This window comes from Pongo abelii, chromosome 5 (genome assembly GCF_028885655.2).
Source record: "Pongo abelii isolate AG06213 chromosome 5, NHGRI_mPonAbe1-v2.0_pri, whole genome shotgun sequence".
NCBI classification, from domain to species: domain Eukaryota; kingdom Metazoa; phylum Chordata; class Mammalia; order Primates; family Hominidae; genus Pongo; species Pongo abelii.
The window spans coordinates 159,861,701-159,877,225 of record NC_071990.2 but is presented as its reverse complement, the minus strand read 5'-3'; the positions used below and the strand labels follow the sequence as shown (position 1 = coordinate 159,877,225).

Sequence of the window (15,525 nt, the reverse complement as noted above, 5' to 3'; positions counted from 1 at the left end):
CCCAAATCACTGGGATTATAGGCATGAGCCACCACACTTGGCCCTGTGGTATACTTTTTATTGTTATTTTATAGTGTATTCCTCTATTCCCTCTACTTATAAAAAAATAAAATTTACTGTAAAACAGTATACCAAGTTATACTGGCAGCAACCTCATATATCTCGTGTAAAGGAAAGTTTAGAAGTTACATGTCAGCTTTTTGAGGCATTATAAACCATCCCAAAGGCTATGGGCTAAAACAAACATTATTGCTTGCAGGCTAAGGGCTGAATATGGATTTGTAGGGTCAGCTAGGGGCTGGCTAGTTTGACGTGGCTTCACATGCCTGGTGGCTGGTGCTGGCTGTCAGTTGGTACTTGTTGGCTTCATTAATGGGGATATTGGACGTTTCTCTTGTGATCCAGCAGACTAACCTAGGCATCTTTACATGGTGCTGGTCACAGGGTTCTCAAGAACAAAAAGACAGAAGCCTCGATGTGTACGTACTTCCCAAGTCTCAGCTTGCATCATGCTTCTATTGGCCTATGGCCAAAGTTACTCGTAAGATCAATCTAAAGTCACCGTGGGAGGGAACTACCAAAGATCATGGTTATAGGAAAAGGAATAATTTGTGGCCATTAAAAAAAAAATCTGCATTTAAGACAAAAACTATGTGTAAAAAAAGCAGGCAAGTATGAAAGTGAGCCAGCTGGAAGTTTTAGAAATAAAAGTTTTTGAGATACTCAGTGGATGGATCGAGTGATAGTATAAATACAACTAAATAGAAGATGATGAATTGGAAGATAGATTTGGGGAAATAATCCATAGTGCATGTCAGAGAGATAGAAAAAAATGGAAGAAGTTGAGATTTGAAGGTTAGACTTTAAAAATCTAGCATACATCTAATAGGAGTATCAGAAGTTAAAAGTTGAATGGGGGTCAAAGTGGTAATTGTTAAGAATATTGCAGAATTGAAGAAAAATGTGAGTTCTAAGATTGAAGGAGCATACCAAATCTTGAGTGGGGTATATAAAAACAAACCCATACCCAGACATAAAGTAGAGAATTGTAAGAACATCAAAAACAAAGATCTTAAAACTGCCAGATGGAATATAATATTGATAGTAATGATAAGTAGCATTTATTGAACACTTAATTTGGAATAGGCACTATTCTGTGTGTTTTACATATATTAACTCGTGATATTTGTAACAACCCTTTACAGTAGTTACCTTATCACTGTTTTATAGATGAGGAAAGTGAGACACAGAGAGGTTAAATAGCCCATTATCATATGTCTAGTGTTTTCAAATGTACCTGGATTTTGTTTTAATCAGGTATGGTAAGAAGACAGATACAGAGACAACTGCCTTGAAAGAAGAGTTTATTATGTACAGTTCCCAAGGAAGAGTGGGCATACCACACCATGCACGGCCACATGGGGAAGTACCAGAGTCATTCAGGAGGCAGAAGGAGCAATGTGAACGCATAGGCCAGAGCTTTCTTTTATTGTGGTTTTTTGTGGGAAGGAATGAGCGAGTCAGGGTAGACGAGCTGAACAAATTTAGGATTGGATAGTTCGAATAATTTGGCAGACCAGAGAGGTGGTCTCTAGCTGCCTAGTACCTGGCTCTGAGGAGATTTAGAGTAAGGGAAGCATTGGCTGTGTGTGGTGGTTGGGGGTATGCACCTGGGATTGGTTGGTTTGCATATGAGAGGCATGCTCACAGGCAGGTTGTATGCTACCTCTAGCAGTTAGGTATCCCAGAGAGGGGCGGTCACTCCCTGGGTCCTTAAGGTCCTAAGATATCAAAGCGTTCTTAAAAAAAAAAAAAAAAAAAATTACTAATACAAGTTGTTTGTGGAATTGGATTTGAAACTAGGCAGTGTGGTCCTACAGAGCACATTCTTAAACTTCTTTGCTATTATTTTGCCTACAAAGAAACAACAATTAGACTTAGATTTCTCCTGAGTAACAAGAAATATCAGTGAAAATATCATTAATATACCAAAGGAAACCTACTGTTATTCTAAATTCTAAACCCAGAATTCCAAACCCAGCTATTACTATTATTATTTTTTTTTTCTGAAACAGAGTCTTACTCTGTCTCCCAGGCTAGAGTGTAGTGCATGATCATGGCTCACTGAAACCTCTGTCTCCCAGGCTCAAGCAATTCCTCTGCCTCAGCCTCCTGAGTAGCTGGGAATACAGGCACATGCCAACAGGCCCAGCTAATATTTTAAATTTTTTTGGAGAGATGAAGTCTCACTGGTCTTGAACTCCTGGGCTGGCCTAGAGCTCCTGGGCTCAAGCAGTCTGCCCACCTTAGCCTCCAAGTGCTGGGATTGCAGGCATGAGTCACCACGCCTGGCCCAAACACAACTATTTTTTAGTATATCTAAAATAGAGCATTTTTAGACATGCTGAGAGTGAGAGTGCTAACTACATATATGCCTTCATGAAGGAACTATCAAAGGACATGCCTTCATCAAGAATGATTTGAACCTAGAAGGAAGTTGTGGATGCAAGAAACAAAAGTAAGGAAGGAAACTGACAAAATGTTGGTAAATATTTAGGTTGACTGCTTTTAAAAATGACTTCTTTTGGGATGTTTAAAAATAAAATGGAATTAAAATACTAGACAAAAATACCCAAGATAGGAGAGGATCGGATTTAAAGCATTTTAATATTCTCATTTGGGAGGATAATTATATTGTTTAAATTCATACTGTATATAGCACATTTAAAATGTAGCTATTTACTAAAGGAATAGAAATAAATTGTTTAACTTTAAGCAAATTAAAGAGTAATAAAAAAACCTGATCTATCCAACATGCGATAAATGTAAATGGATTAAATTCATCTATTCAAAGAGAGGTTTTGAAATTATAAATGATACCAAAAGATTATAACCATGATGGGAAAAGGTAAGATAGTTGAATACTTAGAAAACTGGCCAGGAACTTAAAGCAATAAATGTTAATAGGGATAAAGGAAGATAGTATGTGATGACAAAAGGAAAAAAGTAGTAAGTTTCTAATAATCATTCATTTGTGTGCACCTAATGGCATATCTTTTCACATTATGACCCCCCAAAAAGGGTAGTATTTGTTTGCCACACTGATTGGGGTGTTCTGCACTAGACGGTCAGATCCATGAAAGCAAGGGCAAATTTTTCTTTTTCATTGTTAAATTGCTAGCATCTAGAACAGTACTTCGTTCCTAGGGACTCAGATAAGTATTTGCTTAATGAATAAAAAAAAAAGGACAACAAAAGGGGTAAATCGACAAGTGCACAAATCAGTATGAAACTTTTAAAAAACCCCTCTCGTGCTGGTAGATCATGCAGACAAAATTAGCAAGGCTATTCAATGGCCGTTTGGAGCTGTGAAAAAAAAATTAGCAAGACTATAGAAAACAACAAAATTAACAAGCTTAGTATAATGGATATATTGGACTCGCAACAAAGAATAAGCTTATATGATATATTTATAAATATTGACTGGAACCAGGTAACAAAGCAAGTCTTCACAATTTTAAAGAATCTGTGTCACATAGTACAATAAGATAATCTTTGCCTGTAATCCCAGCACTTCGGGAGGCCGAGGCGGGTGGATCACTTGAGGTCAGGAGTTCAAGACCAGCCTGGGTAATATGGTGAAACCCTGTCTCTACAAAAAATACAAAAAATTAGTTGGGTGTGGTGGTGGGCACCTGTAGTCCCAGCTGCTCGGTAGGCTGAGGTGGGAGGATTGCTTGAGCCTGGGAGGCAGAGGTTGCAGTGGGTGGTGATTGCACCATTGCACTCCAGCCTGGGTGACAGAGCCATACCCTGTTTCAAAAAAAAAAAAAGATAATCTTAAAAAGTTTTATATATTTGGAAACTAAAAGTTACACTCTTAAACAGCTCACAGAGAAAAATTACAGTGGAATTTTAGAGGGATAATTTATAGTCTTTTTTTTTTTTTGAAACCGGGTCTCACTCTCGCTGGAGACGACAGGCTGGAGTACAGTGGCGCAATCTCGGCTCACTGCAACCTCAGCCTCCCAGGTTCAAGCAATTCTCCCACCTCAGCCTCCCGAGTAGCTGGGACTACAGGAGTGCGCCACCATACCTGGCTAATTCTTCTTGGTAGAGTCAGGGTTTCAGTATGTTGGCCAGGCTGGTCTTGAACTCCTGAGCTCACGTGATCTGCCCGCCTCAGCCTCCCAATGTGCTGGGATTATAATAATTTCTAGTCTTAAATGCATTTGTGAAAGAACAAGAAATGCTCATCTTAGGCATTATTGAAGAAGTTAGGAAAAGGACAGGGTGTACCCAAAGAAAGAAAGAAAGAAGAAAATAATAAAAAGCAGAAATAGAAAACAAAACAAAAGAGAGAGGTACCTTCAAGGTACCTTCCTTCCTTTCCCTTATAGCAAAAGGAAAAAGAAAAAAAACCTCACTATCCAAAGAACCTGATATGGGTCTAGAATACTGAGTTGTGTTCTGGGAATGATTGCATCATATGATCATCTTTACTCAGTTGATGAATTAGTTGGGTGACAGCTCTCCTTTGATAGAATGCCAACAATTAACAAATTTCAAAAATTTTAAACAACGTGGGTACTATCCTGAAAGAATTAGAGAAAAGCTAAATGCTTCTATGGATTCTAAGTGTACCATCCACGTAGAGCTTCTCATTTCTGTGGGGCCTTCAGTCATCAGAGATAAATACATATATACATATATTTTCAAAGACATTACATTTTTTTCATGCCTATATTGGCATTCTGATTAATAATCTGTCTATTCTTGTTACCTGTTAATTCTTGTGTTCTGGGAATGATTGTATCATATTTAGATCATCTTTCCAATTGTGAAAACTATGCACAATTGGACACAGTGTGAGGAAGAATAATGAAAATTCTAACAAAATATTATTCTAATAAGTCCCTTTTAAGTTTTTAATGGAGAAATTTTTTTTTTACTTGGAAAGTTTTCTTCGTAGTCTTGAAAAAGCTAACTCTGTGGGTCATCCACTGTGATGGTAACATGGTCTTGTAGTTAAAACAAGTGTTTTGATTTAGATGCTAAATTAAATTTGTTGTAATTGTTCTACTTACACAGAATGTCCCTGGCTGCTTATTGTGTCATCTGTTGCAGAAGAATAGGCACCTCTACTTCCCCACCAAAAAGTGGCACACACTGGAGAGATATCAGTGAGTACGGCTTAAATAACTCTTATTTTCTTATAAGAACAGTGATAGAATTGTGGCCGTTTCTAAGGTGGGCCACAAAAACTTTGAACCCATGATTAAATCTCAAATTTGTTTATGTCTTTCTGTACTAATAGTCCACCCCAAATTTATAGGCCCAGAGCCATACATACTCCTTTTTCTTGAGAATTATGTTCCCTCTTCTACTTCTTCTGTCAAATTTCGTACTCATCATCCTAAACTTAAATATAACTGCATTTTCATTCAGCAGATATTTATTAAGCTCTTGCAAAACAAAGTGCCAGGCACCCATATTAGGTTCTGGGAATACAGTGGTGAGCAAGGAAGATGTTGTCCTTGCCTTACGAGGGCTCGGGATGTGGCTCCAGTCTACTCTATTTGGAGCCTTGCCTTCGTTTAGGAAGCTTTCTCTGACACCCTAGGCCAGGTTGGATCTGTTACTTGTCATTTCGTAGGGTCAGTATAGAACTTAATTATCTGTCTTTCCCCATATGCTGTAAACTCTGTGAAGGCAGTATTTTATCTTGTTTACCACTATAACCTAGTTATTTATTATGCATGGCATGTAGTAGGTGATCAAATAGTATTTGTTGAATGGAAGAATAAAATAACTTACCTTTTCTGAGCATTATTTCCTTTATGTGTAAAATGAGAAGATTGGCCTAGAACATCTTTTATTCATTTGACAATAAACGAAATATTTAATTGACTGTCTACTGTGTGCCAGGTACAATTCTAGGCCCTAAGAATACAATATTGTATAAAACAAAGTCCTTTTCCTCATGGAGTTTCTTTTTGATCTTTAAGAGAAATCTGTTTTTAGGGATAGATCATTTTCATCTAGAAAATTCTGATACTGTGTTTTAAATACAAATAGAGAAGTGAGGACAAATGTCATTTTGGCAGCATGAGTTGCAGCTCTGAACAAAGGACTGTCTCAATACGTGCAATAAATTATAGGTTAAGGCTGGGTGCCGTGACTCATGCCTGTAATCCCAGCACTTTGGGAGGCTGAGGTGGGTGGATCACTTGAAGTCAGGAGTTCGAGACCAGCCTGGTCAACATGGTGAAACCCCGTCACTACTAAAAATACAAAAATTAGGTGGGTGTGGTGGTGGGCGCCTGTAATCCTAGCTCCTCAGGAAGCTGAGGCAGGAGGATCACTTCTCCCCAGGAGGTGGAGATTGCAGTGAGCCGAGATTGTGTCATTGCACTCCAGCCTGGGCAACAGAGTGAAACTCTGTCTATACATATATATATATATATATATATCTATTTTGTTTATATATATTTATTATATATAAATATATTAATATTATATATATTATATATTTAAATATATGTATATAAAATATATTATAAATATATATTTATATAAATATAATATATTTTTATATAAATAAAGATTTTTGTGGGCTAGCCTCAGTACCTAATCATCATGAGTACCATCAGTTAAGGTTGTGCTCAGTGCATGTAACAGAAGCTTGAGCCCAGTGGCTTAAGTTAATATGATTTTCATTCTTCTTACATAATAATAAGCCAAGGTGGAGACAGTTTAGGGCAGGAACTACAGTTTAGCAATCTTCTTGTCTTCCTGTTCCATTCTCTTTATTGTCCTCATGGTCACAAGATGCTTGCTGAATCCTCCAGCATCAAGAAGCAGAGGGCCAAAAGCCATTTTGAGGCTTTGTCTTTTTATGTGGGGAGGGATCCATCTCTATAGACTTCCATCTGTATCCAATTGGCTACAATTGTGTTGCACAGTTAGCCTTAGCTACAGAGTTGTCTAGGAATTTGAATATTTTTAGGTGGTAATCAGGTTGTGTATTTGTAAGGATTAAAGGGCATGTGTGTTGGACAGGCAATTAGCAGTGTCTGCCATAGGAATTTTTTAATATTAAAAAAGTTTTCCAAGACCCAAACAAACATTTATAAATAAACTTGTAGAACATAATCTGTATTTTATTTTATTTATTTATTTTAAGATGGAGTCTTGCGCTGTCGACCAGGCTGGAGTGCAGTGGCACAATCTTGGCTCACTGCAACCTTTGCCACCGTGGTTCAAGCGATTCTCCTGCCTCAGCCTCCCGAGCAGCTGGGATTACAGGCATGCGCCACTATGCCTGGATAATTTCTTTTTTTTATATTTAGTAGAGATGGGATTTCACCATGTTGGCCAGGCTGGTCTTGAACTCCTGACCTCAGGTGATCCACTCGCCTTGGCCTCCCAAAGTGTTGGAACTACAGGCGTGAGCCACCGCACCCGGCCTAATCTGTATTTTAAATGGGGCTACGTACATATGTACCTAACCATCAATTATAACATAATTACTTTAGAAAACATTCTTTTGTGTCCCCACTTGACAATATAATCCTTCAGTATAATCCTAGTAGTGATAGGGACAATGCTTCCCATTTCTTTCTTTAATGGGTTGTTAACTAAAAGGGGTCAGAAGGGAAGTGAGCTGCCTGCATGTTGCATTTGGTGGAAGCATTGTAGTCCTACCAGCATCAGTAGTGGAACAGGGACTAGGAGGTGGAGAAAGGGGAGGTATGAAATGTCATCAATATACATTATATTTGCACTCAGTACTTGTTGATTTGTGTGTTTGTGTCTAAGGATAGGAGACCATTTATTAATAGCAACTGATTATATTAATAGAAAAATAATAACTTCTTATCTGATAATATATGATATAGGTAGAGACTTACACTGTTGCCTATTTCCTTTCACACTTTTAAAAATGAAATTCATCACATTGACTTTTTTTCTTTTGAAGGAAATATAATAAAGTTTACTGGATCACTTATTTTAGGGTAAGTCGTCAACTGTGGAATATTAATTGGCTTCGTTATATTCTATTGGAAATCTCAATGGAAGTGATTGACAGGTTGCATGAGGTATTGAAAGGGTATAGATTTTGGAATTAGAGTGGTGGATTTAATCACTGATCCCACCACTTAAATGTTGTCATGATGTGGTTTCCTTCCTTTCTGAGGAGTGCTTTCTCTTGGAGCCAAATGTGTACTAGGAACTCTGCCTGCCAGGCACTGCTGCTGTGAGAAAAGCACTTTGACACACTTAAATCAGGCACTTACTTAGCTTTGACACACTTAGGATCACATCTGGTATTAGGTTTTAAAGTGGGTGAAAAAGGTACAAATTGACTATAGTCAAAAGTATTTTGGAAAATCCCTTAACTCACCATAAAGCTCGCATGAAAGGAAATTGAGGCTGACTGAGAAAACCAACAGATGGACATCTCCTATCTGATGCTCCCTCAGGAGCATGTGTGATGAATGCAGTGACCCTCTTTCAGCAAATTGTTATTTTTCATACTCTTTTACTTTTTTTTAGGGGGAGGAATATATATGTAATACTATCGTACTGTATTTGTTAATACTTTTTACTAGTACAAATATAAAACTCTCAGATGCTGAAATGATGAAAGAGATATATTTGGCACTTTATCCAAATGCATACATTTCTCCATGACATTGTAATGTAAGGCAAAATATATTTAGATAATTTTTTCCTTTGACTCATTCTGGGCAAAGCATAAATGTATATGTAACCTTTTCTGTAATGCAGTTTGTCTAGCTCACAATTATATTCAGGAATATAGTGAAAATTAATTACAGTTTTTTATTATAGTAAAGAATTTTGTCTTTCATGGAAAACATGATAAAAGTACTGAATACATTTACCGCTTTTGTTGGCTGTTCAGATACATCCCAAAGAGAGCAGAGGATTCTTTTCTTTTTTTTTGAGACAGGGTTTTCCTCTGTCACCCAGGCTAGAGTGCAGTAGCGAGATCTCCGCTCACTGCAGCCTCTGCCCCCTGGGTTCAGGTGATCCTCCCACCTCAGCCTCCCAAATAGCTGGACCACAGGTGTGTACCACCACACCTGGCTGTTATTATTATTATTATTATTATTGTTATTATTATTTGTATTTTTAGTAGAGACGGGGTCTTGCCATGTTGCCCAGGCTAGTCTTGAACTCCTGAGCTCAGGTGAGCTGCCCGTCTTGGCCTCCCAAAGTGCTGGGATTACAGGCCTGAGCCACTGCCCTTGGCCGAGGGCAGAGGATTCTAAAGAGGCTTCTTTGTGTTCCTCTGGTGCTAGCTAGTGTCTGGACTTTGTTTTACCTGCTTGCCTGAGGGTAGAAACCAAAGGTCAGAAGAAGGTGTAGGAAAACACTCTGAATCCAGAGTGCAATCTTTGTGTCAGGATTTAGGGAGTGTGTAAGTCAATCTGATTAGGAAAAAAGAAATCTTCATTTTGAGATTCACAACAAACAACATTTAAAGTTAACTTCAGGTGTTGCTCTTAGGAAAGGAAAAGCTTTCATGCGCTGATGGTGGGAGTACACGTTGGCTAATCTTTTTGCAAAAACGGTTTGTCATTATCTAGTAAAATTGAATATGTATACTATCAGAAGGTATGTAATTCTAGATACATGTACGTGTATGCATAGTACAGATGTATAAGATATGTAACAGCATTGTTGTAATAGACTCAAACTAGAAACATTCTCAATACCCATCTATGGGAGAGTGAATAAGTAAGTTGTAGTATATCCATGCAATGGATAATTGCATACTATACGAAAATCTAAGTGCAGGAACTACATTTTACATGCAACAACATGGATGACTCACAAATACAAGGCTGAGCAAAAGAATACATGTAGTGTGATTCCATTGATATGAATTAAAAAACAGGCAAAACTAAGCTCTATTGTTTAAGGATGCATATATAGGTGGTAAAACCGTAAAGAAAATTACATTGTTATAATAAAAATCAGAATCATATATAGAGATGAGAACAGGTCATTATCCGGGAGGGACACACTGTGAGTTTCTGGGGTTCTGTTAACATTCTGTTTCTTGCCTGGATATGTTATGCAGCTATTTATTATTTGTAAACCGAAATGTGTATATACATGTATATGTATATATACAGTCATGTGTCAATAATGGTGATACATTCTGAGTAATGTGTTGTTAGGTGATTTCATTGTTGTGCAGTCATCACAGAGTGCACTTGCACAAACCTGGGTGGCAGAGCCTACTCCACACCTAGGCTGTATGGGACAGCCTATTGCTCCTAGGCTCCAAACCTGTACAGCCATTTGACTGTGCTGAACACAGTAGGCTGTTATAACACAATGGGAAGTATTTATGTACCTAAATGTATCCAAACAAAAAAAGGTACAGTAAATAAAATTTTAAAATGGTACACTTATATAGGGCACTTACCATGAGTGGAGCTTACAGGACCTGGAGTTGCTCTGGGTGAGTGAATGGTGAGTGAGAGTGAGGGCCTAGGACATTACTGCACACTACTATAGACTTTATCAACACTGTGTACTTAGGCTACGTTATACCTTTTTTTTGTTTGTTTTTGTTTTTATTTTTGTTTTTCGGAGACGGAGTCTTGCTCTGTTGCCCTGGCTGGAGTGTAGTGGCATGATCTCGTCTCACTACAACCTCTGCCTCCTCGGTTCAAGCGATTCTCCTGTCTCAGCCTCTTGAGTAGCTGGGATTACAGGCGCCCGCCACCATGCCTGGCTAAGTTTTGTATTTTTAGTAGAGCCTTGGTTTTGCCATGTTGGCCAGGCCGTTCTCGAATTCCTGACCTCGGGTGATCCGCCTGCCTCGGCCTCCCAAAGTGTTGAGATTACAGGCATGAGCCACCGTGCCTGGCTGAACTTTGTGTTTTCTTTAAAGGCAGAGTCTCACTGTGTTTTGCCTAGGCTGGCCTTGAACTGCTGGACGCAAGTGATCCTCCTGCCTCCGCCTTCTAACTAGCTGGGACTACAGGCATGCACCACTGCACCCAGCTACACTATATTTATAAAACAATATTTTTTTCTTCAATAATTAACCTAGCTGGATGTAGTGGTGTGGGCCTGTAGTCCCAGCTATTCGGGAGGCTGAGGCAGGAGGATGACATGACCCCAGAAGTTTGAGGCCAGCCTGGGCAATGTGGTTGAGACCCTGTCTCTAAAAATAAATAAAGTCCTGGCTTTAATAATTAACCTCAGCTTACTGTATTTTTTTTTTTTTTTTACCTTATGAGCTTAAATTTTTGAAAAACTTTTTGACTTTTGTAATTACACTTAGCTTAAAACACAAACACATTGTATAGCTATACAAAAATATTTTCTTTCTTTATGTCTTTATTCTATACACTTTTGTCTATTAAAAAATCTTTTTGAGGCTGGGCGCGGCGGCTCACGCCTGTAATCCCAGCACTTTGGGAGGCCGAGGTGGGCGGATCATGAGGTCAGGGGATTGAGACCATCCTGGCTAACATGGCAAAACCCCGTCTCTACTAAAAATACAAAAACAAAATTACCTGGGCGTGGTGGCGGGCACCTGTAGTCCCAGCTACTTGGGAGGCTGAGGTGAGAGAATGGCATGAACCCAGGAGGTGGAGCTTGCGGTGAGCCGAGATTGTGCCACTGCACTTCAACCTGGGCGACAGAGTGAGACTCCGTCTCAAAAAAAAAAAAAAAAAAAAAAATCTTTTTGAGACGGGGTCTTGCTCTGTTGCCCAGGCTGGAGAGCAGCGGCTACTCGTGGGTACAGTCATAGCATGCTGCAGCCTCGAACTCCTGGGCTCAAGGGATCCTCCTGCTTTAGCCTCCCGAATAGCTGAGACTACATGCCTTGCTACTGTGCCAGCAAAATTTTTTTTTTTAAACTTTTTAAATGTTTTTGTTAAAAATGAAAACAAAAACCCATTAGCCTAGGCCTACACAGGGTCAGGATCATCCATATCACTGTCTCCACCTCCGCATCTTGTCCCACTGCGAGGTCTTCAGAGGCAGTGACATGCATGGAGCTGTCATCTCCTGTGATAACAACACTTTCTTCTGGATGCCTCCTGATGGACCTGCCCTAGGCATTTTACAGTTAGGTAGAAGGAGTACACTCTGAAATAGCAATAAAAGTATACTATAGTGAATACATAAATCAGTAACATTTATTATTATCAAGTATTATGTAGTATACGTAATGGTGTGAGCTAGACTTTTATAGGATGGGCAGCACAGTAGATTTGTTTTCACACACAGCATCACCACAAACATGTGAGTCATGTGTTACGATGGCTACTCAGCCACTAGGAGATAGGAATTTTTTAGCTCCATTATAATCTTATGAGACCACTATCGTATATGAGGTCTGTCCTTGAACAAAAAGTCAGTATGTGGTACATGACTGTATAAATGTTATATGCATATTTCTGTATACATGTTATGTTTCCCAATAAAAAAGAAGTTTACTATGACAAGCTTAATAGAGAAGAGTAGCTCTTGTGTTACATTTTGATTGTGTATTTATGATGCCTTTTTTCTTTTCTCTTTAAGAGGTTCTTTATTTCTTACATATGAAGTTCTGGCCCTGAAGAAGGCTGTGACATTAGATACTCAAGTGGTAGAAAGAGAAAAAATGAAGTCATATATATATGTGCACACAGTTTCTTTAGATAAAGGAGAAAATCATGGTAAGTTTATTGTAAAGTAATCCTCTGTGAAAAATGGAAGCTAGTTATTGCATTTAAAAATGCATCTATTTAAAACACAGTATTGGTAATACAGATTGAGCTAATTCTAAGAATCACCAAACCCCGTGAAAACCAAGTTCCTAAAGAATTAATTGAGGACCAAAGTTGAGGCTTCTGTATTTAATCCAGGTTTGCAACTCTCCTAAAATTAAGTGAAGTGAAGACTAACTGGCATTTTTAGTCTGAACCTGGAATTCCACATCTTAGTGGGGCTGTCAATACAGAGGCTGGCTCTCAGTTTGTCAAGTACAAAAAACATGATTTTGTAATTTAGCTCAGCGATATTTCTACTTTAAGGGATGTATTCATGCAAACCAAACTCATGAGATATATTCATAAATATGAATGCCAACTCATTTATTATAATTATCTGTCACCAAGGCTAGAAAACCTGTCTTTACTAGTTAGGACACTCCACTTCTCAATATTTAGGACACATGGAAGCCCTCATTAGTGATCATATGGTTGCATGGGAACATAAAATTTTAGAGCAGAGGAGTATATATTTTCCTCAACATATGGATAGCATGGTGAGTCACACACTTGACTCACAGCTGCCTGTTCATATACTGTTAGCTAGAATGTGCCAGTTAACATGATGTTCCTCGAGTGAGGCAGGCTCTACTGCTCTCCTGTGTCTGTCACCTTGCTGCCCTGTTGCTATTAGTTATTATATCATTTTCTGTATTTCACCATGCTTTTATGGTATGTTTACAATTTCAGTTACATAGATGATTGTTGTTGCTTATAATATACCTGCATATTGAGACTTAATCTCTTTAATAAAGTATCTCCAAACTTCAGTTTGAGGTGAGCTCATCATGAGGGACATTTTCCTCGATATTGCAAAACCTATGTTGTGTATGAGGATTTTCATTTGCTTTAGTTAGTATTTTTGTAGTTAGTGTTTTTGTTTTTACTTTTCCCTGACTTGGAGAGCAATCTTATTTTGGAATTGAGAGCTCTGTGTTTCCATAATGGTTTTAGTTGCATCGATAGTGACAATAAAAAGACAACAGTGCTATTTTGTATTTTCTTTGTGAAAAAATTTGGAGTTTATACATTTCTCTTTGAAACATTGGAGCATAGCGTTAAGAATACATTCTTGGGCTGGGTGTGATGGCTCACGCCTGTAATCCCAACACTTTGGGAGGCCAAGGCGGGCAGATCACAAGGTCAGGAGATCAAGACCATCTTGGCTAACAAGGTGAAACCCCGTCTCTACTAAAAATACAAAAAAATTAGCCAGGCGTGGTGGCGAGGGCCTGTAGTCCCAGCTACTCGGGAGGCTGTGAAGCAGGAGAATGGGGTGAACCTGGGAGGCGGAGCTTGCAGTGAGCCGAGATTGCACCACTGCACTCCAGCCTGGGTGACAGAGTAAGATTCCATCTCAAAAAAAAAAAAATACATTCTTGGTTTTACTTAATTTTATAATCATTTTAGGTATTGCCTGGCAGGCAAGAAAAGAACTTCACAAAGCAGCAAGAAAAGTATTGGCAACATCAGCCAAGATACTACGGAATCCATTTGCTGGTAAATATCCAATATATGACTTGGAATCCTTATCAGTAATCTGAAAGTCATTGGAATGATCAACCTGATACTTTTTTTCATTTCTTATACTAATATTTTTTATAGCTATGGAAAATTAATCAGGCCGGGTACGGTGGCTCACGCTTGTAATCCCAGCACTTTGGGAGGCTGAGGTGGGTGGATCACCTGAGGTCAGGAGTTTGAAACCAGCCTGGCTAACATGGTGAAACCCTGTCTCTACTAAAAATACAAAAATTAGCCAGGTGTGGTGGTGGGTGCCTGTAATGCCAGCTACTCGGGAGGCTGAGGCAGGAGAATCACTTGAACTCAGGAGGCAGAGATTGCAATGAGCCAAGATCATGCCACTGCACTCCAGCCTGGGTGACAGAGTGAGACTCTGTCTCAAAAAAAAAAAGCAAAGAAAATTAATTAACATTATTCTCTTGGACTGTATTTAATTTTAAGGGCTTAATGCTTTGGACAATTTTCTTCCTTCCTTAGGTAATTGTGAATAAATATGGAGATAAAATATACCCTGTTCTCTTGATAAGTGTTTTATAATTTTAAATTTGTTAGAAAATCACTCCATGCCTTCATAATGAGCATAGTGTATCCAAAATCATAGATTTCACAATCAGGTTAATCTACAATGTGGAGCTAGATACAAAAGGGCTTATCTGATCTCCTTAAAAAGTTGGCATCTTTCTACATTTGAAAGAGACTTTATTAAATCCTGGTTTTAAAAAACAGCTTTAAATTTTTTTTTTTGAAAAATTGGGGAAGCTTGAATATGGAATTAGACTGAATTTTAGATGATTTGGGAAGATTTTTGTTAGTGTTTTTGGGTGTGATAATAGCATTGTGGTTATTTAAGAGAATGCAGGATTGTTCTTAGGAGATGCAGGTTGAACTGTGAAAGGGTAAAATGTCATTTTGTCTACATCATCCTTTCAAATAGTGTGGGAAAAATTACATGTGAATATAGATGAAGAAAATACGGTAAAATAATAACAGTTATTGAATCTAGATGTGATGTATGGATGTTATTCTTTTTTTTGAGACAGAGTCTTGCTCTGTCACCCAGGCTGGAGTGCCGTGGCGTGATCTCTGCTCACTGCAAGCTCTGCCTCCCGGGTTCACGCCATTCTCCTGCCTCAGTCTCCTGAGTAGCTGGGACTGCAGGCGCCTGCCACCACACCCGGCTAATTTTTTT

At 38.6% G+C, this 15,525-nt stretch overlaps 1 protein-coding gene across 4 annotated transcripts in view; it reads left to right on the top strand.

The window, feature by feature from the left end:
* Positions 1 to 15,525, top strand: part of SERAC1 (serine active site containing 1) — a 57,629-nt gene that overhangs the window by 4,840 nt on the left and 37,264 nt on the right. For 2 of the 4 annotated variants that reach the window (XM_063724625.1, XM_009242398.3), the window contains exons 2-5: positions 5,092 to 5,183; positions 7,982 to 8,018; positions 12,583 to 12,719; positions 14,223 to 14,312. In XM_063724625.1, coding sequence (XP_063580695.1) covers positions 5,093 to 5,183; positions 7,982 to 8,018; positions 12,583 to 12,719; positions 14,223 to 14,312 — 355 coding nt within the window. In that variant the 5' untranslated portion in view covers position 5,092. 4 annotated transcript variants of the gene reach the window in all.